The sequence below is a fragment of the Saccharomycopsis crataegensis genome (assembly GCF_037102585.1).
Source record: "Saccharomycopsis crataegensis DNA, jcf7180000000085, whole genome shotgun sequence".
In the NCBI taxonomy this organism is placed as follows: Eukaryota; Fungi; Ascomycota; class Saccharomycetes; order Ascoideales; family Saccharomycopsidaceae; genus Saccharomycopsis; species Saccharomycopsis crataegensis.
Window position 1 is genome coordinate 729,624 of NW_027043830.1, and position 26,262 is coordinate 755,885.

The 26,262-nt window shown below is 36.2% G+C and overlaps 12 protein-coding genes across 12 annotated transcripts; 7 read left to right on the forward strand and 5 right to left on the reverse strand. All coding sequences in view use genetic code 12, as the record gives it.

The window, feature by feature from the left end:
- Positions 1-2,220: 2,220 nt before the first annotated feature.
- On the forward strand, positions 2,221-3,750 carry DASC09_050520 (Jen1 protein; the record flags this gene model as incomplete). The annotated part of the gene is made up of 1 exon (XM_064998651.1): positions 2,221-3,750. One exon carries the CDS (start codon positions 2,221-2,223, stop codon positions 3,748-3,750), a length of 1,530 nt encoding a protein of 509 aa, XP_064854723.1.
- A 433-nt stretch (positions 3,751-4,183) lies between these two features.
- MED6 (mediator complex subunit MED6) lies at positions 4,184-5,026 on the reverse strand (the record flags this gene model as incomplete). The annotated part of the gene is made up of 1 exon (XM_064998652.1): positions 4,184-5,026. The coding sequence occupies one exon, from the start codon at positions 5,024-5,026 to the stop codon at positions 4,184-4,186; it is 843 nt and encodes a 280-aa protein (XP_064854724.1).
- A 282-nt stretch (positions 5,027-5,308) lies between these two features.
- Positions 5,309-5,713, forward strand: FYV4 (mitochondrial 37S ribosomal protein mS41 FYV4; the record flags this gene model as incomplete). Its single annotated transcript, XM_064998653.1, has 1 exon — positions 5,309-5,713. One exon carries the CDS (start codon positions 5,309-5,311, stop codon positions 5,711-5,713), a length of 405 nt encoding a protein of 134 aa, XP_064854725.1.
- A 739-nt stretch (positions 5,714-6,452) lies between these two features.
- DASC09_050550 (peroxiredoxin) lies at positions 6,453-7,040 on the reverse strand (the record flags this gene model as incomplete). The annotated part of the gene is made up of 1 exon (XM_064998654.1): positions 6,453-7,040. One exon carries the CDS (start codon positions 7,038-7,040, stop codon positions 6,453-6,455), a length of 588 nt encoding a protein of 195 aa, XP_064854726.1.
- Positions 7,041-7,620: 580 nt separating this feature from the next.
- DASC09_050560 (Pcf11 protein) lies at positions 7,621-9,504 on the forward strand (the record flags this gene model as incomplete). Its single annotated transcript, XM_064998655.1, has 1 exon — positions 7,621-9,504. One exon carries the CDS (start codon positions 7,621-7,623, stop codon positions 9,502-9,504), a length of 1,884 nt encoding a protein of 627 aa, XP_064854727.1.
- A 505-nt stretch (positions 9,505-10,009) lies between these two features.
- Positions 10,010-13,331, forward strand: DASC09_050570 (uncharacterized protein; the record flags this gene model as incomplete). Its single annotated transcript, XM_064998656.1, has 7 exons — positions 10,010-11,126; positions 11,191-11,410; positions 11,465-11,539; positions 11,597-12,071; positions 12,145-12,501; positions 12,569-12,709; positions 12,771-13,331. The coding sequence occupies 7 exons, from the start codon at positions 10,010-10,012 to the stop codon at positions 13,329-13,331; spliced, it is 2,946 nt and encodes a 981-aa protein (XP_064854728.1).
- Positions 13,332-13,456: 125 nt separating this feature from the next.
- On the reverse strand, positions 13,457-13,825 carry MGP12 (Mgp12p; the record flags this gene model as incomplete). The annotated part of the gene is made up of 1 exon (XM_064998657.1): positions 13,457-13,825. One exon carries the CDS (start codon positions 13,823-13,825, stop codon positions 13,457-13,459), a length of 369 nt encoding a protein of 122 aa, XP_064854729.1.
- Positions 13,826-14,268: 443 nt separating this feature from the next.
- On the forward strand, positions 14,269-15,126 carry DASC09_050590 (uncharacterized protein; the record flags this gene model as incomplete). Its single annotated transcript, XM_064998658.1, has 1 exon — positions 14,269-15,126. The coding sequence occupies one exon, from the start codon at positions 14,269-14,271 to the stop codon at positions 15,124-15,126; it is 858 nt and encodes a 285-aa protein (XP_064854730.1).
- Positions 15,127-15,586: 460 nt separating this feature from the next.
- Positions 15,587-18,094, reverse strand: JHD2 (histone demethylase; the record flags this gene model as incomplete). Its single annotated transcript, XM_064998659.1, has 1 exon — positions 15,587-18,094. One exon carries the CDS (start codon positions 18,092-18,094, stop codon positions 15,587-15,589), a length of 2,508 nt encoding a protein of 835 aa, XP_064854731.1.
- A 1,216-nt stretch (positions 18,095-19,310) lies between these two features.
- Positions 19,311-22,379, reverse strand: DASC09_050610 (Zn(II)2Cys6 transcription factor domain-containing protein; the record flags this gene model as incomplete). Its single annotated transcript, XM_064998660.1, has 1 exon — positions 19,311-22,379. One exon carries the CDS (start codon positions 22,377-22,379, stop codon positions 19,311-19,313), a length of 3,069 nt encoding a protein of 1,022 aa, XP_064854732.1.
- Positions 22,380-23,624: 1,245 nt separating this feature from the next.
- Positions 23,625-24,167, forward strand: HNT2 (bis(5'-adenosyl)-triphosphatase; the record flags this gene model as incomplete). The annotated part of the gene is made up of 1 exon (XM_064998661.1): positions 23,625-24,167. The coding sequence occupies one exon, from the start codon at positions 23,625-23,627 to the stop codon at positions 24,165-24,167; it is 543 nt and encodes a 180-aa protein (XP_064854733.1).
- A 460-nt stretch (positions 24,168-24,627) lies between these two features.
- On the forward strand, positions 24,628-25,680 carry ADO1 (adenosine kinase; the record flags this gene model as incomplete). The annotated part of the gene is made up of 1 exon (XM_064998662.1): positions 24,628-25,680. The coding sequence occupies one exon, from the start codon at positions 24,628-24,630 to the stop codon at positions 25,678-25,680; it is 1,053 nt and encodes a 350-aa protein (XP_064854734.1).
- Between the last annotated feature and the right edge of the window lie 582 nt (positions 25,681-26,262).

Sequence of the window (26,262 nt, forward strand, 5' to 3'; positions counted from 1 at the left end):
GGAAACTCGACTAGAAAACGGTAGGATAAATCCAAGACAGTATACTATTTACAGTGCATAGTATATACGCAAACGGGATGCAAAACGATAACATTATCATTTTATCTTTTGAATCTTTGGGGAGGTTTTGAAGCTAACAAATAGGGTTTTTTGCTAAAAAAAAAAAAAAAAAAAAATCAAAATATTTAACACAGCTATATGGATACTGTTTTCCTGGGGGAAAAAAGAAGGGTCCTATTTCTCCATTTTCAACAATATCCTGCCCCAGATAGGCCACTGATCGTACGATGCTAGAATAATATTCTTCAGAAAATAGTGGTATTGTTGTATATTGCTTTTGACGTATTGTACAATGCTTTGTGAGTGGCCAAGGTTCATTTAAAAACTGTTTTCTGCCGCCAAAATACAAGAAGTACCCCCGCAAATTAGATCCATATATACATTGTTTTTATCAGTACCCACCACTGTTGTGGTATATGATAATCAGTTAACTATTGACAAATAGCCAACAACTAGCTCCTTGAAGAGTGATGCTTGTCTTGTACCGATCCTACCAAAATAAAGAGACAATAAGTTTATTACCTTTTACCATGAACTCAAAAAGTTCTTAACTACCAAAGATTTGTTCTATTTTATAGAGTTCGAGAATCCAGTTATCAAGAGAGCAGAAGATCCTTATAGATAAGTTTGAGAAATTTTGGAGTACATATTTAAAGATGAGACTACCCAAAAAGAGTGGTCTGCCAAAACAAATGTTGACACGTTGATCTCATTGTATGAGCCTGAAGAGCCTGATCAATTAGTATTTAGAACACTTAGATCAATGGAAGTGAATGCTGAAACTGAAGTTAAAGAAAAGAATGTATGTTATTGACAACAAACTTTTTAAAGGAAAGAAAAATTCAAAGCGTTTCTATAAGAAGTCTGGAAAATTACTTAAACGAAGACGATTTTGAAATTACTACAAATAGCAAGATCATCTGAAAGACCTGTCGTATACTCTTGTAGTGTTTATTACTGCTTTCCATCTCTGTATGGCAAGACAACTACTCGAAGTCAGCACGAGAACAAAGGAAAAAAAAAAAAAAAAAAGTAAAAAGATCGAGTCATAAATAACTTCGAAAGATTAGTAATTATTTCTAAGTTGGTACTTGTTTCCAAAGTTCTACAGAAAATACAAAGATCCAACACAGAGACTTTTTTTTATTAATAGCTATTACATCATTGCTCAGTAATATAAGAAGCATCAAGACGCTGGGCCGCTAATATCTGCCAATTGGCAAATTATTTAATTGAACCAACCAACATGGCAGCGCCCGGGAAAAAGAATGAAACCCCAACTGTTTTTCTTTGTTTTTTAGCGGGGTGTAAGGAATAATTGTGCCAAGGCTTGCGGAGTTTTCAGCGTTACATCCAGCAACAGACAGGCATTGCTGTAGCAATCGATACTGCCACATTATTATTAATATGACGGGTGGCAAAACTTTTTCAAAAATAGGTGAGTGTGCACATGGACCCTGATCTTCTCTTCCTTCCTTCAAAAAGTGGGGCTTCGATGTGGAGATGGCAGATGGAATGAATCTAAATAAGACCATTTTGGGGAAAACTTTTACGTAAACTCCGGGATGACTCTGAAGGGGTCCCCCTATTGTTTTTTTTATGTTAGCGTTTTGTAAATAGAACTCTCTAGTTGTATTTAAAAAAAATAATCTACTCATAGATTAACTGGGACTTCTATATTTACCATGGATGGCTCTTCTATGAAAGAAAAACTAAGAGCAGTGACTGTTGAAGACGTCTATTTGTTATTAATAATTAGTCAAGAAATAATGTCAGTAAGTCTGTCATCAATTAGAAATCATTTCTGATTCTATTCCCCTCATAAATCTGACAGTTTCATTGTTCACACAAAAGTTTTGTTCTGCCGCAGAATTTAAGATTGTGTCGTGCATAAACGTCAGCAGCAAACAAAGTCATGTCCTGCACCCCACATTTTTCTTTGTATGGTTCTTGCGGAGAAATGGAGTTGGTACTAGAACGTCCCTCCAGTAATGACAGTAATGATGTAAAAACAAAAAAAAAAAAAAAAAAATCCTTTAAATACGGCCATTATCCATCGAAGTACTGCCTAAGGAATCTAAGAGAGAAAAAGAGAAGTAGAAAAAACATTAGTTTATTGTGAAAACAAAATAAAACAATATCCAAGAAAGCAAATAAATAATGACTGAACCAATCAGTGCAAACAACAAACATGTTGTAACAGCAGAAAGTGCTAGGCTTTACTTTCTGACAAGATTATCTACATTGTTATCGTTTCCGGGAACAAGTATCAAGGCCTTGAGTCCAGTTCCTGCAATCAGAGCCATGAGTTTGTCCAATTGGAACTACTTTGGTATGGGTTTTTTCGCTTGGACCATCGATTCCATGGATTTTTTTTGTGTCAGTGCTTCTGCCACCGCTATTGCTGAATCACTCAATGTTTCTGTTACCGATATCACCTGGGGTATCACATTAGTGCTCATGCTTCGTTCTGTTGGTGCGTTTCTATTTGGGATCATCGGAGATAACTACGGTCGTAAATGGACATTGATTACTTGTTTAGCAGCATTCGTGGTTCTCGAAATTGGTACAGGTTTTGTACAAACTTATGAACAATTTTTGGCAGTTAGGGCCATATTCGGGATTTTCATGGGTGCATGTTGGTCATTAGCTGCCTCAACAGCCATGGAAGACGCACCATTAATTTCTCGTGGATTTTTATCAGGGTTGTTCTTACCAGGTTATAACCTTGGGTACATTTTTGCAGTGATTTTTTGGAGAGCATTCGAATTCACACCACACTCATGGAGAGCCTTGTTCTGGTTTTCTGCCGCTCCTCCATTCTTGGTCATCTTGTGGCGGTTGCCATTTCCAGAAATGAAGTTCTTTAAAGAATACCAGCAAACAATATTGGAGAAAAACCTTAATTCTCCAGAAGCTGCCAGAACTGATAACGCCATCGTTCATTTCTTCAAAACTAACAAGCTTTTAAAGTTCTTTAAGGACGACTGGCTTCTTTTCGTTTACTTAATCTTTCTTATGGCGGGGTTCAACTTCATGTCCCACGGTTCTCAGGATTTGTTCCCAACTATGCTTAAAAATCAAGTAGGTCTTGGTTCTGACGCTATCACCGTTACAATGGTTGTGGTCAATTTGGGAGCTTTGCTTGGTGGATTCTGTATTGGGCAATTCACGGAATTGACTGGTCGTCGTTTTGGTATCATGTTCTGTTGTGTTTTCGGAGGTGCGTTTATCTATCCAACTTTCTTCATTCATAATCAATCAGCGATCATGGGCGCAGGATTCTTTTTACAATTTGCGGTTATGGGAACATGGGGTATTGCCAGTGTTCACTTATTTGAATTGACGGCAAAATCTCCATACAGAACCATGATTTCTGGTCTTGCATACCAACTTGGGAATTTAGCCAGTTCAGCCAGTTCAACCATTGAATCAAGTATTGGATCACGTTTTCCTTTAGATACTGTCAATGGGAAAACTGCTCATGGCGCATACAACTATGGTAAAGTTATGGCAATCTTCATGGGTTGTGTGTTTGGCTACATGTTGATCATATCCTTCTTGGGTCCGGAAAAGTTCCATAACGAGCTACAAACTGAGGAGATGGAAGAAGTCAGAAACTTGGGTCAAATTGAAGATGGCTTAAGTGTCATCTCTTCAAAACCTGAAGTTGATCACTACGAATCTTAGAGACTATAGAATTTTTTTTTTTTTTCGTTTTTATTTCATTTTATTTTTTAGGGAGGGACTTATGTGGCCCTTTGTTTTCCTTTTTTTTTATAATAATAATATATATAGATAGATCATACAAAAAAAATATTCGTGTATCTTTTTCTATGTAACAAACAAAGTTCTTGTGAATATTGATATGTCCAATAATGTTGAGAAAAACTGATCTCTAATCAGCATTCTTTGCGTTTGCAAAACTGCGCAGAATCACAGAGGAACTGAATCCCCCTGCCAGCAACCACCCGAATTATGATCATATACAATAACACACATTAAAGGTGACCAGGAATTAACATTTAATAGATCAGTTGAAGAAGTTTTGCATTTCAAGAACTTCAACACCAAGAATTTGGATACCTGGTGCCTTTTCCGCCTCCGTCAATGATATGAGGAATTATTTGATTTCCTCCTTTAAATTTTTGCTCCCAAAATCTGGCTCTGCGCTTTTGAGCTCTTTCATTGTTATCCCCAACAACCTATCAAATACCACAGCCGGCGGCTGGCGAGTAGACCCTTGAGCACTTGCCGCAGCGTTTATCCCCACGTTACCAGGAGTATTTTGGTTGGAGCCTGTGGAAGGTGCTTGTGGTACACTATTGCCAATATTACCATTATTTGCCCTTTTCATGGACATATTGCCAGTAGTGGCTGACGATACGGTTGGATTAGTAGATTCTATTTCATTCTTATTAATTGCATTAATCTTGGCTTCCAATTCCACTATATTGTTTTGTATATCTGTGGCAACATACTGATGACCAGTGCCGCTATTGAAATTGTTCATGCCATTAAGAATATTAAAACTTTGTTTGAAACTTAGCACACAGCTGAGAAGTCTTGAGTTGAGAATACCAAAAACCGAAGGACTTTGGTATATATTGGCATTTATAATGTAATAGTCGTGCAAGATTTGTACCGACAGCTGAGCTGGGCCAGGTGAATGTCGCTGTTGTTTACGGATGATGTAAAAAGTTGGTTCCCCATTCAAATGTACCACAAATTCTGTACCGTTGGACATCTTTTGAAGGGCGGAAACAAACTCATGATGACTCTGGGGCATATGCATTAAGTGAGGATGGAATTGATACTGCATCTTTAGTACTTGATTATTGGAAGCTCGATCATAAAATGGCAGCTGGGAAAAGTATTCTAGCACATTGTATGAATTGAGGCCAAACATTTGGATCCATTCTGGGGATGACCATTGAAGTTCGTCAAGAGGAGTATCAGCCGACATATTTATTTTATTGAGTATGCGAAAACTTCTGTTCTTCTTTATTTATTTGTATTTTTAGGAAAAGAAGCGGTTCCCAATAGATGCTATCTTTGTTACAGTTAGAACTTTTTGCAATATGGATTTCATGATGTTTCTGTTATATGATTTTGGGTGGTGTACGGGCGGGTTTACGGATGATTTTTTTTTTTTTCAACTTCACTGGTAAAAAAATCTTTTGGATAATAAGATACTGTAAGTCACATAAGAATCAATAAAAAACGGAACAATATAAACAAGAATAAAATGCTTAGAACAACTGGCCTTCTCGCATCTACTACCAGCAGAGCTTTTTCTACCCGCTCAGTTGCTCTTTCTGCTAAGCTCACGGTGCCTCCAGAAACCATGTCCGCTGCTGATTTCCTTAATAAAATTGGCCGTGGTGCTAGTGAACATAGTGAACTTTTTCCAACTTGGGGATCGATATTTACTGTCACAAGTGCTGAAATGAAAGAAAAAGGTATTGAAGCAAACCTTAGAAGATACATATTAAATTGGAGATACAAGTACAGCCAAGACTCTACCATTAAGTTGTACCAAATAAAAACTGGCAAAAAGATCAACGGTGGTGAAAGAAAAAGAAGAGCCTTCTTAGCTCAGCAGAGATATGATAAGCTCAAGGAATTGAGAGAAAAGGCCTCTGCTAATTAATATATATAAATTTCAGAGTTTTTGGTTCAAATATTGGTGCATATATGCACAGGGGGGTGTGTGTGTCCTCTGTCCAAACTATTTCCCATCAAAATTTACGTTATCAAAACATTGAAACTCTTCATATAAAGCTTTTTGAAAGTGGGAGGAACTTTGTCAAAGATCTGTGCAAGATTTGTACAAGATATATGAAACATTTGAGATGTGCGAGAATTCTTGAGTCATTTTTTCTACTGAGCTGGATGCTGTTAAATCAGTTGAAAGTGATGTAATATAGCTATAGCATTACTTGTATTTAGTAATTGATTTTTTCAATAGTAATATTTTTAGAAATATGACTGTAGACGTTAATGCTTTATCATAATAACGTCCACTGATGACCTCCAAGGTGAAAACTTGGGTCTGAAAGTGTGAGATCACTGTGGATTACACAAGGAAAAAAGTATCGATAAATAAGGAATAATAATATCTAAACAAAGGGAAAAATAGGTTGTTAGTAGTTAAGTATACTAATATACTGAGCTTTGTGTCAAATAATCTATTCCAATGCATCTATACTGCAAACGCAGTACACTAAGAGTACCTGAACGCGAACAAGCGCGATCATTGACTTATTTATCTTCTACAAACTCTATAAGATATTATTGGATATATACAAAGCAAAAACAAATTTCATAAAATTCTTTGTGTATTATTTCGTGGCTGAATATAACCTATTGTAAAGCGTCAGAAACCAAATCTAGTTAACTTTAGAGAAATATTCCTTAGATTGTTCGACATCTGGCTTGATGGTAGCAGCACCTTCAGTCCAGTTAGCTGGGCAAACTTCACCGTACTTTTCAGTGAATTGGAAAGCTTCGATCAATCTCAAGGTTTCTTCGACATTTCTACCGACTGGCAAGTCGTTGATGGTAGTTTGTCTCAAAACACCCTTTGGATCGATGATGAAGATACCTCTGAGGGCAATACCTGCTTCTTCAATCAAAACACCGTAGTCCTTAGACAAAGAGTGGTTGGTGTCAGCAATCAATGGAATGTTGATTGGACCCAAACCACCGTCCTTTCTGGCGACGTTGGTCCAAGCCAAGTGGGTGTATTCAGAGTCAGTGGAAGCGAACAAGACAACGGCATCCTTGTCAGTGAACTTCTTGACAGCTTCAGAGTAAGCAATGATTTCAGTTGGGCAAACGAAAGTGAAAGCCAATGGAATGAAGGCCAAAACAACCCATTTACCCTTGTATTGTTCGAGGCTGACGGTTTCGAAAGTACCGTCAACGACAGCAGTCTTAGTGAAAGCTGGAGCTGGTTTTTGAACTTGAGCGACCATTTTGTTATGTGTGTATTATAATTGAGTCAAGAAGTTGGATTACTTGTTGTTTATATTTTATTTGTTTTTGAAAATCGAGTGCGAAGGCACACAGCTTTATAGGGGACCACCGATTCCCAGCTTAGTCACCCCCTGTCCTTACCCGTCACAGAGCCAGAACCACAGATTCTGATTAATTCATGTAAACTTAGTAATAAAAGTCCGAAAATGATGTAGAAATATGATCTATGTTACCAGTCTCTATGCGTGGCCTACCCAGATTTGTCATCGTGCTGTTCTGGGCTTTAATAATTGTTGTTTTAATGTCTGACAAATCGTCTCCTGCCTTTGGAAGATTCCAGATCTCGGAAAATTCGTTTGATCTCGTAGATTCACGATTTGGTCGATAACGGAACGAGAACCCCCGACACCTGGACATCCAGTATTTCATCAGCTGACTACACCCAGACATATACGATGAACCTTTGATAGGGTAATGATGGTGATGGTCTTGATTAATCTGATTTTCTTGAATTTGCTTTTGAAGTAAACACATCCAAGTTACCAGTTGCTAGTTTCTAACATCTTCGTTAATGGCCTGATGTCTTCTGAAAAAGAGCTCCAGCTAGTTGGCGAGGACTATTATAGCTCTCTTACGGAGCTTACTTTTAATTCAAAGCCTCTCATTACTACCCTCACTATTCTTGCCCAAGAAAACATTTCAGCGGCGAAATATATTACCAATGCTATCATAAAAAGAATAACAAAGTGTGTACCTTCCCAGAAGCTTTATTCTCTCTATCTTTTGGATTCCATCTGCAAAAATATCGGTTCTCCTTACACTGTTCTCTTTGGTAGCAATCTTTCCAATTTATTCATCGAAACTTATACACTTGTGGATGACGTACAAAGAAAGAAAATGATTGACCTCTTCAAGACTTGGAAAGTTACTAAGTCTACTTCAGGTATGCCATTATTTCCTCATGAGGCTATTCAAATGATTGAGAAATTTCTCATAAAGGTCACGAAGCCTAACGCTCAACAGTTGGGAAATCAACAACAACGCGGAAACCCTCTTTTGCATTCTAATGGACAGCAATTTTTTAACAACGGTAACATCAATAATAAACCGCAAACACCTCAAACAATGACAAAATCTTTGATTTCTGAGATTGGCAACCTACAGAGTATTATTAGTGGCAGATTGGCTTTAAATCCTAACAATGCTAAAGACAGCCAAAAGTTGGTAATTTTGGACCAGCTCAAAAATATCTTGTCTTCACTGGCCCTTGGTCCTAGTGAATTGGCTGGTATTCAACAGCAACTAAAAGAGTTTTCAAGTGGTGAGATACAAACGACTAATCCCCCAGTTACAAATAATCAACCTATTCATATACATACTCCGCCACCGAATCAAGGTTTTGTAAATAATATTAGTAGTAATAGCTCTAGTACAATGATTAATGCTAATGTAAACACCATGGCACTTAATCCAGCTGCTCTACTCAGCAGCATTGCTTCAAATAATAATCATGTTCAGCAAAGTCCATCGTTTACTGCTAATAATAACCTGGTCAAACCTAATAACATTGATATGAATACCTTATTTAATACATTACAATCCACGGGGCTTATTAATCTTAATAAAAGTGGTAATATGGCATTACATCCTCCACAATCTAATAAACCAGGGATTATTGGTGGCAACGTGCAACCTCGAAAAGGACCTTTGAAGCCTTTAGTTAATTTGCCTTCAACCTCCATTCTTCAATCCATTTTGACCAACACTAAGCAGGTAAAGCCTAAGTCTGATGTACGGTCAGCTTTGGATTATTCCGACTTTTTGCCTACCAATTCAAGCAACTCTTCGAAGCTTCCGAATATCAGAGAATTTCAGAAATTGTTATTTGAATCCAAACCAATAAAATGTAATAATTGTGGTAAACGTTTCACTGACACTCAAGAATCACAGAATCATATGGATTGGCATTTCAGAATCAACAAAAGGCTAAAGGATACTGCAAGTATCAACACTAGAAGTCATTATTTAAGTCTTGAGGATTTTGTTTTGTTCAAGGAAAGTGAAATTTTGGGTGAAGGAGGTGATTCGACAACCGAAGCTAATAATGATTCCAGGGATGTCACTACTGCTCCAAGTGATAATTCTTCAGATGCCAGTAAGCATTATATTGTCATTCCGGATGATTGCACTGACATGAGTACGATATGTAATATTTGCAAAGATACTCTTAAAGGTGTCTTCCATGATGAAACTGGTGAATGGGTATGGAAAAATGCTATTCAGGTAAACCAAAAAATATACCACTGGATATGTTATAATGAAACACTGAGTAAGCGTAAAGCTGAGGAGGATAAGATCCGTGGGGTGTCAAAAAAGCCAAATTTGAATGGCTTGAAATTTGATGTGTCACTACTTAAGAGTTTGAGTACAATCAATAGTTTATCTACAATTAATCCCTCCTAATAGATCTTGCTTGGAAAAGATGTATTCGTACTTTGGCTTCGCATCTTGTATTATTACTTATTTTGGCATTTCATATAATCGAATTTTTGAACATAATTTTTGTTTTATATATTGATTATTATTGTAGGTTTTATATAGGCAAAGTATTACCTTTTTTTTTTTGTGCACCCAGGATATTATGATGATTAAATTCTGCTATTTCCCTTCTTTTTTTTTCTTATTATTATTGATTGTCACCATTATTAATTTTTTTTTCTAATAATTATTTTCCTCTTCCTACCAATCCATTTCAAAAAAGGGACTTTTCTCATATCTTTCACTTGAATACATGTTATGTTGATTCTTCTTTTTAGTTATTGTAGATGCTTATTCTTGCATTTACTAAAGGCACTGCTCTCTTATATATTAACATGTAAAAGTTGATGTTCCTTTCCCACACCCCGATTCCCCTTGTTAAACATTCCAAGTGGGATACATGTATAAGAAATAACAGTGAATTAATCTGATGTCGTTCTTTAGGGACAGATCTGCTGGTAATTTCAAGTCTTCGGCCAATTTTTTCACTCAGAGGCCCACCAACAACCCGCCAACGAACGATAGCATTAGTGTCACAACCCCAAACAATACTAGCCACAATGTTACTGGTTCCAGCGCTTCTGACTCCATTACTCGAAGCGGTGAAAAATCAATCCCAACATCCATTGAAGATGACACTACTACCTCGTTTTCAGGTTTCTATACGGATCTTAAAACTGGTGTTGGCGTTCCAAGGGCAGCGAGATCAAGCGCCGAGCTTAATGAGTCCAAGATCCCAACAGTCTCTGATCATGGGGAGGATGAGGATGATGAGGATGATATAATATCCCAAGGTACGTTAGAGTTAAAAAACAAATATCTTGAAAAGTTGGATGAGATAACCAACGATTCCTCTAAAGATGAGACTAATATTTCTCAAGATGACATGTCGGAAGATAGTTATTTGATTTCAAAGGCGGAGAAAAAAATTAATACACTCATTGGGGCAAAAGTGAAACAGCTCAGTCATGATGATGAGATTAAAAAAAAGGCTCCATCTCGATTATCGTCTGGACAAAAATCTTCTTCATCGATTTTTTGTGTGCGCCAAAAGGATAAACCACGCTTAAAGTTTTCTTCTAAAGAGAAGTATTTATCTTTACCAAAAGGTGTTAATTGCGTTAAAAATGAGGACGAGATCCCTCAGCTGAAACGAACTGAAACAAAAATGGATTTTGGGATCAATAATTTGTTGGAAACTATTAGAAATTGGCAAACACGTCATGTTGCCCAAGAAAATATCATCAAAGATTTTCAACAGGAAATTGAACAGAAATCATTGTCATTAATTGAAACCGCTGAAAAAATAAAATCATTAGAGACCCAACTTACTGATTCAAAAATGCTTGTACTGAGTTTAGAAGATAAGGTGAAGGTATCAGAAGAGCAGGTGCAGGGCATTATTTGCGAGCTAAGTGATAAGGAATCTGAATGTGCCAAATTGAGAGATTCGGTTGCTACATACAAGTTACTGCTAGAAAGAGAAACAGAGCTTGTGAGAGCTTCTAATATCAAAATCAAACAGTTAACCATCGACTCTGAAAGGCGTAAGTTTCAAGTATCAAACTTTGAAATTTATCTTATAGAATACTGTTATATTAACATTACTAGAAATTATTGAAACAAAGAATTTTACCCAAAAGATTGATAAATTGCATGGCACTTTATCAGAAGAGAAACTCAAATCAATGATGCTACAGAAAGAAATAGAAAAAACAAGAACAACTTATGATTCCATAATGAAATCAGAAATTGAGAAGAATCACAGCAGCTTGGAAAAACTTTTGATTAATATCAAGAGTTCTGAAACCAATATCATTAGTGGATTGAAGTATGTGTATTATTTATTTACCAGAGAAACAAATTTTACTGACCTAAATTTTAGAAACCACAATGCTGATTTTATCTCCACAAAGTTAGGTGACCTTCAAGAGGCAATGGATCAACAAATAGGTAATAAGTAAGTAAGCTTCCAAAAAATTTCTCTCGGGCCTTTCTACTGACATTTATCCTCTAGATTGAATTCTATTGTTTTACCACATCATTCTGAATGGATGCGACAAATAGATTCTAGATTAAGTGAGATGAATCAAAGCTTGGAATTGATTAAAACAAATTTTCAGAAATCCGAGCTAAAGGAATTAGAAAATCACAAAGGACTAATAGTTCTGTCAGATCAACTCAAGTCCAGGCTTGAAAATATTAATGCTTCAATCGAAATTATGGGGACTAAAGCAGACAAATCTGCGGTGTGTGAGCAACTAAATTTTATCAATGCACAAATAAATTCCAATCATCAAGAGGCCCAGTCAATCAGAAATGAAGTTACAAGTCTTGAACTAGAAAAAGACGAGCTAGAAAAAGATAACAAAGCCTTACAAGAAAAATACAATTCCTGTTTTATTGAATTTCAAGATTTCAGAGCTAAGAGTGAAAAAAAAGAAATCAACATGAAGTTAGACGAGTTCAAATACACAGAAAAGATAAGCAGAGTGAGTATTACAGACTTAAAATTAATTTGGTGATTTTGATACACTAGACCTAAAACTGACATGAGCATTTTAGTTGGAAAAAATCGTGGAACAGTATAAATCGGAAATTAATGTAGCTCAGGAAACCAGAATAAGTTTACTAAATACACATGAACAATTAATTAAGGAGAAGAACGGTCAGATCAATGGTCTTACATCCAAAATGGACGAGATTCTTTTCAAATATGAAGAACAAAATCTTCGTTTGGAGACATCAATTACCAGTATATCTGATAGAAATCAAGCTCAATTACTAGCCATTGAAGGAAAGGCTAAAGAAATTTTGGAAGTTTCAGAGCTATTGAACAGCTGTTTAAAGGAAAGCAAATTAGCAATTATTCAAAATTTGGAGCAAACTACTTCGGTTTTATCTAATACGATTTTGTCAAATGTGAGTGTATATTTGGCAATACAAATAAGAATATAAATAAAATTTTAGAGTACTAACAAAAACTTAGCAATCTGAAACCAAAGATTATCAAATACATAGGATGAGTGAGTTTTTTGCTTTGAATCTTGATGAAACTAAGAAAGGACATGAAAAAATGAAGTATTCGCTCACTGAAATGGCGAAGATAATCTCTGAATTTGATTTTATGGTGAGTAGTATTAGCATAAATAATTACTAAGAGGACCTAAAATGGTATACTAACCAAGCAGGAACTTCACAACAATATCACTAATATTTTGAACAGCCATATAATTATCAAAAAGGATATTGATGGAATGGTAGCCGCACTTAATGAAGCTTCCAATATCAGAAATCTCGAAATAAAGAAAAAGACCAGTACCAGTGATAAACAAGCTGTGTTAAATAAATCTCGCCCAACTGGTGATATTGCTATATCAGCTCCAGTAAACAATCCTTCGAAAACTTTGGACGCAAGAGCGAAGAAAGGTGATAAGCAGCCAATCACTGAAGCCAAAACGATCAAAATTTCAGAGATTGATGCTTCAATAATTTTTCAAAGTAGTCCAAAACATGATACAGGTCAATATCTTAGGAATAGTTCTTCAAGAGGAGACATTGGAAATGAAGAAGCTTCTCCTACTGTTGCAATGAAGAATGTTACAAAGAAAGGAAAGACAGGAAAAAAGAGGTCTTTACTTAAAGAGGAGCATGAAATTGATCCTTTTGATCTTGCAGACTCACCCAAAAAGGCCACAAATATTGTTACTCATTCCAGGCGGAGATTTCCCAGCAAAAGATCAAGAAATTAGATGGTAACGTTGATGAAATCACCAAAACGCTGCAAGCTTCTACAACTGAAAGTAAATATTTTCGCTAGCAAAATTAATCGTTCATCATCATTAATTTAATATATACAGTTAAATACTCATTATTATTATATGGTTCTGTTGATTTCATCAATAACCTTCTTTTGGTCCAATCTATGCATAAATTTCACTGGCTTTGTTGATTTCTCATGTGTGATATGTAATACTGGCACATCAAAACAGTACGAGTCCCACCATTCCTTATTTTCAGGTTTAGTTATATCGTATACTTTATATTCTATTTCATTTTTCAAACTAGAATCTTTATCTTGAATGATTTTGTCAAGGATGGTCTTGGCATTAACACAAAGTCCACAATCTTCCTTACTGAAAAAGTCAAGCTTCACCTTTTCAGCTAAGGAAGTCGTTGTTGAAAAAAGTCTAACTGGAAATATTCTTGGAGCGGCCCGCTTTGCTGAAGAAGAAAATGCTAACATTCTGATCAGATTATAGCTATTTGTACTCTTTCTCGTGTGTGCAGATGTTTTGTGTTGCATTAAAAAGAAAAAGAGAAAAATAATACCCCAGAAAAAATAACAAAGTACCATCACCACGGGTCACAATGTGCAAACCAATTCATTATTAATACCCGACAGATTTAGAATACGTAAAATTCATTCCTTCACCTCAAAACCAATATTTATTTGAAAATAAAAATCAATTGATAAAAAGTTAGTATCTTTCAAATTTGTAAGCAGACTACGAATTAATAATCAGATACAGTTGCTGAGAATTTGTAAGTCAAACATGAATTACTAATAAAGTTGCGGTTGCTAATTATGTACTATTTATTTCTCAAAGAGCCTCATTTTTTTTCATCTTTTGATAATTTTCTTGTTATTCAAGTTTTTTTTTTCTTCACTTACATTTACCATTAAATATGTTGACTTGGTTTATCACTGGTACCTCTAGTGGCCTTGGTGCCGCTTTTGCTGAGGCAGCCCTTACAAAGGGTGATAAGGTGATTGCTGCCTCAAGAGACTCCAATAGATTAACTTATTTGAAATCAAAAGGGGCGATCGTTGTAGATTTTGATGTCAATGCCTCTGCTGATACCGTGAAATCTTCGTTATCTACAATTGACAAAAAGTATGGCCCGATCGATGTGGTTGTTAACAATGCGGGTTACGGGGAATTGGGAGCTGTTGAAGAAGTTGGGTTAGATTTAGTTGAGAAGCAGTATAGCGCGAACGTGTTTGGTCCAATCAAAGTGATTCAAGGTATTTTACCAGAGTTTCGTAAACGCAGAAACGGGTTGATCATCAACATTGCCAGCCGTGTGGGTCATGAATCATTACCGTTCTTTGGCTATTACAGCTCTACTAAATCGTCGTTAATGACGCTCAGTACCACTTTGGATCTTGAAGTTAAGAAATTTGGTATCCGTTCCATCGCCATTGAAACTGGAGCGTTTAGAACAGATTTTTTCAAAGATTCAAGAAAAGAAGAAAACAAGATTACCCTTCAAGGCACTATCAAAGATTATGATGAAGAAAGAGACGTTGCCAGTGCAGGCTATGAGACTTTTTCTAGTAATATCATTGGTGATCCAAAGGCTTTAGCATCACAAATAGTTGCGCTAGCCCACCACGAAGGGCCTTATGAAAAAGAAATTCCTCCAGTTATCAGTTTTGGCAAGGATACTTATGAGGTTATACAAAGGTATGCAAAAGATGCCCTTGAACGTCTAGAAAAATGGAAGGAGGTAACATTTTCCACTGATAAGTATGATTGGTGAAGAAGGAGGATGCTGGGTAGTTTTGTTTTCTTGGTTTTTCTAATGTGGTTTATTTTTCTGTCTATGTATGCTATCTATATATCCTCTGTATTGTTTATGATTGGTATTTTTAAGTCAAATTTAAATTGTAATTGTTCAGGGTTTTTGCCATAATTTCATTATGCTTGTTGAGTCAAATGACTTTTAGAGGACTCTTCCAGTCGAAAATATTTTCCGTTGTAATTAGTGAAACTGTAATTGTGCTTATTAGATAAATCAAAGTAATAATCACCCTCAAAGAATATATATGTGATAATATACACAAGAAAAAAAAAGCCAAATAGTATAATATATCAAAAACCATGACCATATGGTAGAAAGAAGAAGAAAACAATCTCATGTAAAGATATTTTAAATAACAAGAAAAGATAAAAGCAGGGTACAAGGGTATCTAAATAATATAACAGGCTATGATTGGAAACTAATCACAAATTTTCAATTCTTTTAACTTCAATTTTGATTGTGAAGTAATATTGTTCACTTTTGTATCGTCGCACTTTACCCACACTGTGAAATCTCGCCTTAGCTTCTCATGCAGTTTATGGAAGTGCTCAATACAGTAGTATCGGACATTTTGTTTCACAAAAGTGCTTTCATTGGTTTGAACTTTTCTTCTCTTTTTACATGGACGACCGCGTTTTCGTTTTGGAGACCCGGAATCATCCAATTCTATGGCTCTATTATCATTAATCGGCGATGGTTCAGGAGTTGCAAGATGTACCTTCGTTTCTTCCTGCTCATCCACAAATACTGCCTGCCCTGTACTTGGATAGGTAGTATACTTTTTATCGTAAACTTCAACATAAGCCATGCAACAAATCTCACGACAATTTGCGCACATGATATCTTCTGACATACTCCCATTCATTGCAGCCATCATTTTACTACCGCCTTCCTTATTTGCTGATTCATTGTAAAACTGATCTAAATTCTTTGCGTTTTTGATATTGAAACTAGAGTTAGATAGTGCCCCACTATCATAATAATCATGAGCGAATTTTAATTGAAGCTTTTTGTATTTTGGAAGAGATTCACTTAAGCTTTTAAAATTTCTAACATAATCAGAAGCGTTCTTTTCAAGATAAGCAATGCACATTATAATCAAGTTATAGTTCGACTCAGTAATCTTATTGTCCCTAATGAATTTTTCACCGGATTCATCAGCCTCGTGCAAGAAATGGTATAAGATGCTATAAGACAAATGAATCTGATTGAAAACTGGAGGTTTCTGGACAAGTTTATAATTATCCAAAGCATTAATACCAAATTTCAACCAGCCATTGTTGGAAAAGTTCACCGCCTCATTAACGTTAAATCCACAATTGAAGCCCGAATGATAGCATTTGGGGAAAGTAATAATGAATTCTCCCGCCCTTTGATTGGCGTAATAACATTCCACTTCATTTTTGACGATGTCATATGGAGATAGCAAGGTGACCAATTGATGGAGTAAATCAGGCTGTCTTAGAAATAAGTCTGGGGCTAATTCTTTCATCAACACTTCAAATCTATTACAACTCGACTCAGGTATGCAATACCATTTTTTAATGTCACCATAGTGACAATAATTTGCTGATAGCATGTAATGATCTTCCAAATGCCAACAAAAAGTTGAAAATAAAGAACCGATGTAAAGCCAAGGTATTGTCATGCCACTAATTTTATCATTCAAATGGTTTAGCAAAGATCCCTCCGCAAATGGAAGTTTTGTTAGATTAAATGGATGGTTCATATAATAATCCTCCAGTAATTCTTCTCTGAATGGATAGTTCATTGGGAAGCCAGAAATCTGACCCGGTCTAAGATTGTGAATATCTGCACCATAATTTACTTTCATATTAGATTGTTCGTTATTGACCAAATTTTCCCAGAATTCATTTTCCAAAAAATCAACATATTTGTCTTCATTAGCGTCATTGTCCAAGTATGTCCTAGATAAATCTTCTAATCGCGAAAGAGAAAAATAAGAATCATTGTTTGCCAATATATTCGCAAAATATTTTTCTTTGAATTCAGTATTCAATCTTTGAAACTCTTCAAGAGAATATGAGGTATTACTGGTAACAAATCCAAACTCGCCACTCCCTACTAGACATTCATCACAGTACCAGCTGCCTCTTGGAACACTTTTGAGCTGCGGCTTTAGACAATATATATGATACCCATCATTACATCCGTCGCAAAGCAAAATCTTTGCATCATCTGATTCTCCTCCACAAGCATGGCACCAGTAGTCTTCCTCTTCTTCATCAGAGTGCTCTTGGTCGCTTTCGTTGCTGTCGTCATTGTAAGGATTCTGGTTGAATTGATACTCGCTCTCAAAAGATGCAATCTTTGTGCTATATTTTTTTGCCAAAAATATACAATATTCTTTCATATAATTATAATAGAAATTCTCTATTTCTTCAGAGTGTGGGCCCAATCCAGCTTCCTTATTCAAACGTTGCCATATTTCTGGGAAATTTCTAATCTCATTATATACAGTGTTTCTACCATTTGTGTCATTCTTCTTTCTTTTGGTATCAATTTCTTGGAAGTTACCAGCAATATATTGATTTATTTTCAAAAATAAATCATAGTAGTACATTTTTTCCTTATTACTCAAGAGAAAGTACAATGTTCTTGGAATTTTCTTTTTTTTCATTTTCATGAAATTCACAAGACCATCTTTAAATATCGTTCTAATTCTAATAAGAAGACTTAGATCGCTGAGTTTTTGGACTCTGGGTTTGAAGCGAAATGAGCTTTGATCAATTGAAAATGGAGGTTTCCAACTTGAAGGTGGCTTCACCTTAATCATCCCATACTTGTCACCCAATTTCTGGATTTCTGGCGAGGATAAGTAAACTATAGGATTGTCAAACTCTTCCTGAGTTGGGAAAACAGTTGGAACTGGCTTGAGAGTCTTTCTTTGTTCGTTATCAATCATTATAAACTAAATCGGGTGCCGAATAAAGGTAGGCCGCTCCTATGCGAACAAGAACACAAGGCAATAATATACTTTCCAAAGTATTATAGCAAACAAATCAAAATCATAAATAGTTTCGGCCGCAGTAGATACTACGGTTTTGGCAGCCGGGGAGAAGCTTTCAAGGATATCCAAATAGTAAATGTAAATCGGAAATAATGGGATGACCAGATGTCGATTTAGTGGACGGATAATTTTTGACTAATAACACAAGAAAGCGACGACAATTTTGTTTCAAACCGTTGCTATCAAAGCACGTTTTTAGCTTGGATATAACAGTAAATTATATGTACTAAGAGTGGCGTTTCTATTGCTTCTTCATGGGAAGTTACACAATAAACACCTCTTTTGTCATAGATCAACTCTTTGGTCCGCAAAACTGATGCTTAAAGTGGTTCATGCGATGCTGCGAGGCATACAGGGGGTGTTATTATTACCCGCACACACCACCTCTTTAATCGTCCACGCAGGCCGCAACGGTTCGCCCTCAACATGAACATCCAAGGCTGTAGTGTAACCAGCATTTGCCATGTATCTATGGTGGCTGTCAAGTGGTAATGTGCGTATCACAAAAGATGGATTTCATTGCATAATTTTTTATTTAAACTCCATGGTCGCCCCTCTAAGGCTCAGGGAAGAAAAATGGAATCACTAATGATATGGAATTTCGCCAATAAGGAATTCAAATTGTCAAATCATCACCACAGTTCAAACTTTGCATGTCCACTAATACTATCGATCTAGAGCTACACCTTTCAATGCTCGACTGTTCCATTTCCCTTTTAATAGTCTTCGTGTATAAATTTCTTCTTTCAATTATTACAATTTCTTCAATAAATGAGCCAAACTACCAAAAAATAAAAATGCCTTGAATATATATTAAAGTAAACCAAAAGTAAAACAACAGGAAAGAGGGATACAGAACATGTTGTTGCAAATGAAAAAACAGACCACGCAGAGAAAAAATATGTCTATAAAATTTTTAAATTTCCGTTCAAAATACAGAAGGAAATAATGCATAAAAAAAATATCCCAGTGGCATGATATACCGCAAAATAACGAATTCAAAAATAAGGAACAAGAAAAGAAAATAAAAAAACAATATTATTAATATATCAATCTCCACATTAAACAATAAAATCGGAGATCACCTAAAAAGGGAGATCACCTAATACGCTTAATCGAAATCGAACCCATTGATATTCTCTGGATGCTGCTGATCCTTACTCGTCCAAAAATCTCTTGTGCTATAATCATCACCAATACTACTTGCCGCCCCCGTACTATTCGAATCCACCATCGGCATACTGGTCATAGGAGTGGACGGAATCCTTCCATCATGATTCTCACCATTTGCTACAGAACCATAATTCATAGAAAAGATATCTTGTGATGGCGCAGCCAAAAGTTGGTTAATAGAAGAGAATCCTCCCTTGCCATAGAGTAATAGATTATTGCTTTCATGCATGTCAAGCGAATTTTCCGGTGACACTGGGTAACTTAAATCATTTCCAGTGCCACTCATGTTTTGATTTCCTGTTTGATGAACCGAAGGACTTGAAACAGTATTTGATGTATTCTGTGGTATTTGTGACTGCTCAAGGTGCTGGGACAGTATTTCCAGATCCATATTAGGATCAGGACTCAGATTCTGATTCTTGTCACTGTTCAAGAGCTGTGAAATATCGGGACACATTTCATCATGGGCTACTTCTGTAATGATATCACTGAAAAGGTTATTTGAGAATAACTCCTTGAAGAAGAAATTCAAATTGGAAACTTGGGGCTCTTCGCTAGTGGATTTTGAAACCTGGTGCTGAGCTGATTCATTAGCAGCTACATCAACCTCATTATTACCAATTGAAACATCGTCCACCACTCCGGGAGTGTCTCCAGAAGCCATAGAATCTGTATCATTAACAAGCTTTTGTCTCCGACGAGCTTCACGCTTCTTGCGCTTGGTTTCAGAATTGAGTTCAAGAATATCAATATTTTCTACTGCTTTTTCTTTCCCTAATTCATAAAGCAAATTAAGTAAATCATTATTGGCAAGATTTGAAGTGATGGCAAAACTATTTTCCTGGTGCGTGGTTTCATTTTCATCACTCTTATTGTGAATTTTGAAGTTGAATCCAGCAATCAATTCCTCACTATCTTCCTGTTTAATTTTGTCTCCGGAGCTGGAAAGTACTACTGATTGTTTGTTATGAGGATTCTTTTTGTTTAAAATTTGGTCAACAAGTTTGATAAGCTTCTTCGTTTTCTTTAAAATCACAAACATTTTTTCATAGGTCATTGAAGATTTTGTATAGCTTTCATACTTCTTGTAAAAATGATTGAAGAAGCTTTTGAGATTGAAATCCAAAAATGTAATATCATCAATAAGTTCATCATTAATTAATCCACTCTTAGATTTGACTGCAGAGGAATTCCGCAAGCTTCTATAACTGAGCTCAAAAATGAGCAATTTAATTAAAATCTTGGCTTTGATAAGACTAACGATAGCATTCATTGGGCGATAATGAAAAAAAGTTGGGACGTTGAGCGTTTTATCGGAAACCAAAAGAAAAGTCTCCACCAATTTTTTGCAAACAATAATCAATTTTTCAAGCACCTTAATTGAAGTTTGATATAACCTATATTCTTCATTCTCCACTTTTGGTTTGTTGAATGAATTATTGATAAAGAATATAAGTGATGATGATAAATTCTTATAAATTAAATGATCATACATTGTCATTAAAATTTGTTGATAAGTCAACCCGACAAGTGGATTCTCATTGGAGGTCGAGCTCGGGTCAGTCAAACGATAGTCTAGCATCAACTTAAGAAGTCTTTCTTCAAAAGTATTTATGAGAGCGGATAGACTTTCGGGGTCATTATAAGTATCACCAGAAGCTGTATCGAGTTTAGTAGCCATATCCTGGCCAATGCAAATGAGGCGAGACAAGTAATAGATGAAAATATCCGTCCTGTCATTGTCTTCAAATTGGTTATTTTTGATATATTTATCGTAAAGGTAAGTGCTAGCCAAATGATGATTCAGAGTCCAGACAACAGATTTAAATTTCGGAAGGCTGAGTCCAAGCGACCCGCAACTTGAATAAATCATAAGATAAAGACGAACAATCTCATTATCATTAAAATATAATGCTTCTGATTTGTTAGAGGTGCTACTTTCAATAAGAATTTGCTCGCATTTTGCTCCCAAGTCCACGACAAGATTAAGATTTAGAGATGTAAGAAGATGGAGTTGATGCTTAAACGTGCCCCATTGTTTTGGAGGCGGATTCCAGATTGATAGAACCAAGAACGATTGAATAATATCAATAGACAAGTTCCCATTGATAAAAATCTGATGTGAAAGGTTCATATCAAGGTAATAAGATAGAATATTGTATAACACAATGTCATTGGATGTGGCACAGCAGTTGACAATGAGGGAAATAAGTAATAGGGGCTTGTTTTTGATCAAATAATCGACAGTGTAAGCATCAGGAAGTTTAATTGCTGGCCAAAATATAAGCAAATGATCTTTGAAATATTGGTACTTTTCTCTAACAACTTCAATGCTAAGATAATTAAGTTTTATGATTTCGAGCACCAAATTCTTTTCAAATGGAATAATTGGCAAATTCTGAGGAGTAATGATGCTAGGAGGCAACATCAGTTCTTTAGAGCTAGGATTGTTATTTTTAAATACATTTTGAGGAGAGTTCGTAACATTGGCATCGTTGTTTTGGGTGGGATTTGCACTTTGTCGAAGTAGTGACTCCTTTTGATCTACCAAATGATCGATTTGTGAAATGAAGTTTGAAAGCTGTAGCTTGACATTCCTCAACCCACTGACTTCTTCAACAATTGAAGCTCTAAGTTTTTCCTGATCTTCTACCTTCTTGTTTTTATCGATAATGTTGTTCGATGTTTGCAACTTGCCAATGTATAGTGATAGCTGCTTGAAATCTGGAATATTGACAATCTTGCTCTTCTTGCGGGGTCTAGAGACTTTAAATTTGCTGGTTGGATCAAAATCTGGAGAGCATTCAACACCCGCCGAAAAGCATCTTTTGCAAGAAGAATATGATGGATCATCATAAGCACATTTCATCTTCAATCGATGGCACCGGGCACACGCCCTTATCTGACGCCATTTCTTTGCAAAATCGCTAATTCCAGGGCCCAGTCTGTCTTGTGGCAGTGAGTCATCAACTGCCATGAATTCTCCTAACGGTCGTTTCGAAGCCATTGCAAGTTACGTTGATGATAGCGATATTAATAATCTTGAGTATGTCATATGCCATTCATATCTTTACTTTTTTTTTTTTTATCTGCGACCATCAATCAAAAAGCAGGATCTAATCTATGTGGTGCGTTTAGATAAGAAACCTAACCGAAAGCTTATTAAACCTTCCGCCCATTCATCCTGGTACTATGTGATATGTGTAATAAATACAAGGAAAGCGAGGCAATAATTGATTAAAGTCATATTTTTCTCGGGTTTGTTATTTTGGTAGTACCCAAAGGCCAAATTATGTGGTAACATACATTTGCCTAATTGGTTAGAGCGCAAGAAGTATGTTCCCGTACACCCATAATACTTTAGGGACGTTGGTGGTTGCCAGAAATTCTCACATCATCATCTATATGTATATTTAATTAATAACCGAAAAACCAAAATCCAGGTTTTGGTATTAAATTACATTGTTTTTTTGTGTGTGTGTTTTATTATTATTATTATTACAATCTTTATAATAATCTGCACAAGCTTGATTTCAGTCTATCGGTACCCACTATCAATAAACTCTGAGGGCAACCAAAAGCCAAAGATAACACCATCGTGATAGCCGCAAATCATCTAGTGATAACTCCGATCTCTTTTACCTCAAGAGTCTTTTTTTTTATTTTTTGTTAGAATCACCTGTGACCTACCGAGCTTAATAAAAAGGACAGTGGTAAAGTTAATTTTCCTCACACATTGACGATAGCAGGTAATATAGCAAGGCAGAAGTTGCAAGAAACACATACTGTAGTGGTTTTACGAAAAAGATAAGAATCGTTAGTTCTTTTATTACAACAACTATGTAAGACGGCGAATGTCCATTATTTATAGTAATTCCTCATCCAGGTCGTCGCGTCGCCCAGCGGTCGAGGCTGCAAAACCCGGCGAGGGGAAAAAATGTTTGTTAAGACTTTGCAATATTGGGTGGCTGCGGTTTTACGATTTTGAGCAGTAAATAGGATCTAAGATGTCGATCATAAAGTAGAAAAAAAAAAAGGTATTTTTTGTTGCATTTTCATTCATTATATTTTTGAACATTGGCTGTCATCAGTGCAGATCTGTCGGTGGTGACAATGACCCTCCCAGTTGGTGCCTTAAAAATATTAGCAGCCCTGAACAAGAAGCAGCGGATTTTAAATTTCAGACCGGACAGGGATCTCAGACTCTAAGGAATTGTGTGTGGGATTCTACTATTGCTTCTCACGCCACAAGATGAACGAATATTACTTCCACAAGTTTCTAGTCACCGACCAAGTCTTTTTCAAATCAAGGCACTCTTTTGCATTGGTCAATCTTAAACCAATAGTCCCAGGCCATGTCTTGGTAGTGTCTAACCGAAATGTTCCAAGACTCAATGACTTGACAGATGAGGAGTCCATTGACTATATGTCATCAATCCGAAAGGTGGCAAAGTTCATCACTCACCATTATAAAAGCGATGCCCTCAATATAGCAATCCAAGATGGAATTGCCCTGGGTCAGTCGGTACCACATTTGCATACCCATATAATACCTCGATACTCTGTCAATAATTTTGGGGATGCTATTTACGGCAAACTAGAAACATTCAGCCTTGAGATGAAAAAACTGGCGTTGAGGCAGGAATTAGAGAAACTAGAGTCACTTGGTGAGGGCCATGATGATGAATGGGTCTCTCAAGATGAGAAGCGGTATCCTAGAAGCGATGAAGTGATGAGAGCAGAAGCCAATGAATTAGGGAACTCAATGAAACTGTTCTACAAAAACATCAATTAAGGAATTCAATTTTGTCATTAATATCTGTTGTATATTGTTAATAAACATTATTTTATAAAAGTACCAGAAGAGGAAGAAAAAAAAAAAAAAAAGAAAATCAATAAGATGACAGACAGTATTGATCAGCTAATGAGTAGTATCAGATATTGCGTACATCAAGGGTGTTTCTTACTACAAGGAAAAAAAAGTAGTCCCGATTTTTTTTACGCCATTCATCAAAATGGTCAACATTTTTCATTGGTTTCTTGATACTACATACACTCTCTCTACCAATGCTGGTTTTCACATGTGCAATGTTATCATCTTCTGCTTTGCAATCGGGTAACGCACCCCACGCCAGTTTCCTCAACATAAAAAATTTCCAAATTTGCGTATTAATAGGTTGGTGGCATCAAGCATCTGAATTTTCAAATAATTTCTCCAGATCCTCCCTCATCTGTCTATATTACATTACTAAAAAATGTCCTTCCCTCTCGTCTGTCTTTGTAACCCATTGCTCGACTTGCAAGTCGACGTTGAACCTTCATACCTTGAAAAATACTCTCTCAAGGAAAACGATGCCATCTTGGCCGAAGAAAAGCACCTTCCAATTTACGACGAAGTGATCAACCAACCAGGTCTTCACATTGTTGCCGGTGGTGCTGGCCAAAACTCTGCCAGAGCTGCTCAATACGTTTTGCCACCAAAAAGTGTTGTTTATTTCGGTTCAGTTGGTAATGATCAATATGCAGACCTTTTGATCAAGGCCAATGAAAAAGCCGGTCTTACCACCAAATACCAAGTCCAAACTGAACACGAAACCGGTAAATGTGCTGCCTTGATCAACGGTTTGAACAGATCTTTGGTCACTGACCTCGCTGCCGCTAACCACTTTACTCTTTCTCATTTAGAAAAGCCAGAAAATGAAGAAATCATCAAGGGCGGTAAAGTCTTTTACATTGGTGGGTTCCACTTGACAGTTTCTCCAGAAGCCATTATCAAGCTTGGTAAAGAAGCTGCTGCTCACAATGACAAAATCTCCGTCATCAACTTTTCCGCCCCATTCATTCCTGAATTTTTCAAAGACCAACTTGACAAGTGTTTGCCATACATGGATTACGTTATTTGTAACGAAACCGAAGCTGAAGCTTACGCCAGCTCCCACGGTTATGCTGAACCAAGCAACTTGGTTGAAACTGCCAAATTAGTTGCTAAGACTCCAAAGGAAAACACCACCAAGCCAAGAATTGTTGTCTTCACCCACGGTACCGAACCAACCGTTGTTGTTAAATACGATTTCGCCACCGAAAAATATGAAATCAGCGAATACCCAGTCCACCCAATTTCCGTTGACAAGATCAAGGACACTAACGGTGCTGGTGATGCATTCGCCGGTGGTTTCATTGCTGGTTTGGTGAAGGGTCTTCCAATGGCTAAAGCCGTTGATTTGGGTCAATGGACTGCCAAGGTTAGTATCCAAGAAATTGGTCCAAGTTTCCCATATGATCCAAAGGTCACTTACGAATCTTCTTAGATTAGATTTTTTTTTCTGGTTGTTGAAAAGATTTAGTTTTCTGTTAGTTAATAAATGGACTTGTACGTTTAGGTAAAACCATAGTTATTGTATTGTTAATTTGGAGAGAAAACATAAGATAATAAAAATAAAGATAATAAACGATGAAAATACATTTCTATAATCGGTCGGTCATTTTTTTATTGGCCTCAAAATGATAAAAAAAAAAAAAAATTCCATTCGTTGCCGAAGGGGACTTTGCGGAGATAAGCGCGAGAAAATCGCTGGGGTTTCGTCATTCTTGCTGAAATATACTTTCTATTATTGTTTTGCTTTCTTCCTACTTATTACTTTCTATATTTTTTCAATTACTTCCACTTTGTCTTACAACATATAGGCTTTATTGTCACTTTCGAGATACTGGATGATTGGCCTGCCCTGGTACCAATCGATATCATCATTGAAGAAATTAACCTGATGACATGGTATGAAGTTTATGGGATAATCAAAAATGAGGATTTTTGAATGGAATTTACAACTACAGTTCGAAATAAAGTCTTGAGATATTCTTATTATGTTGAAGAATCATTGTCTTGGGGAAAT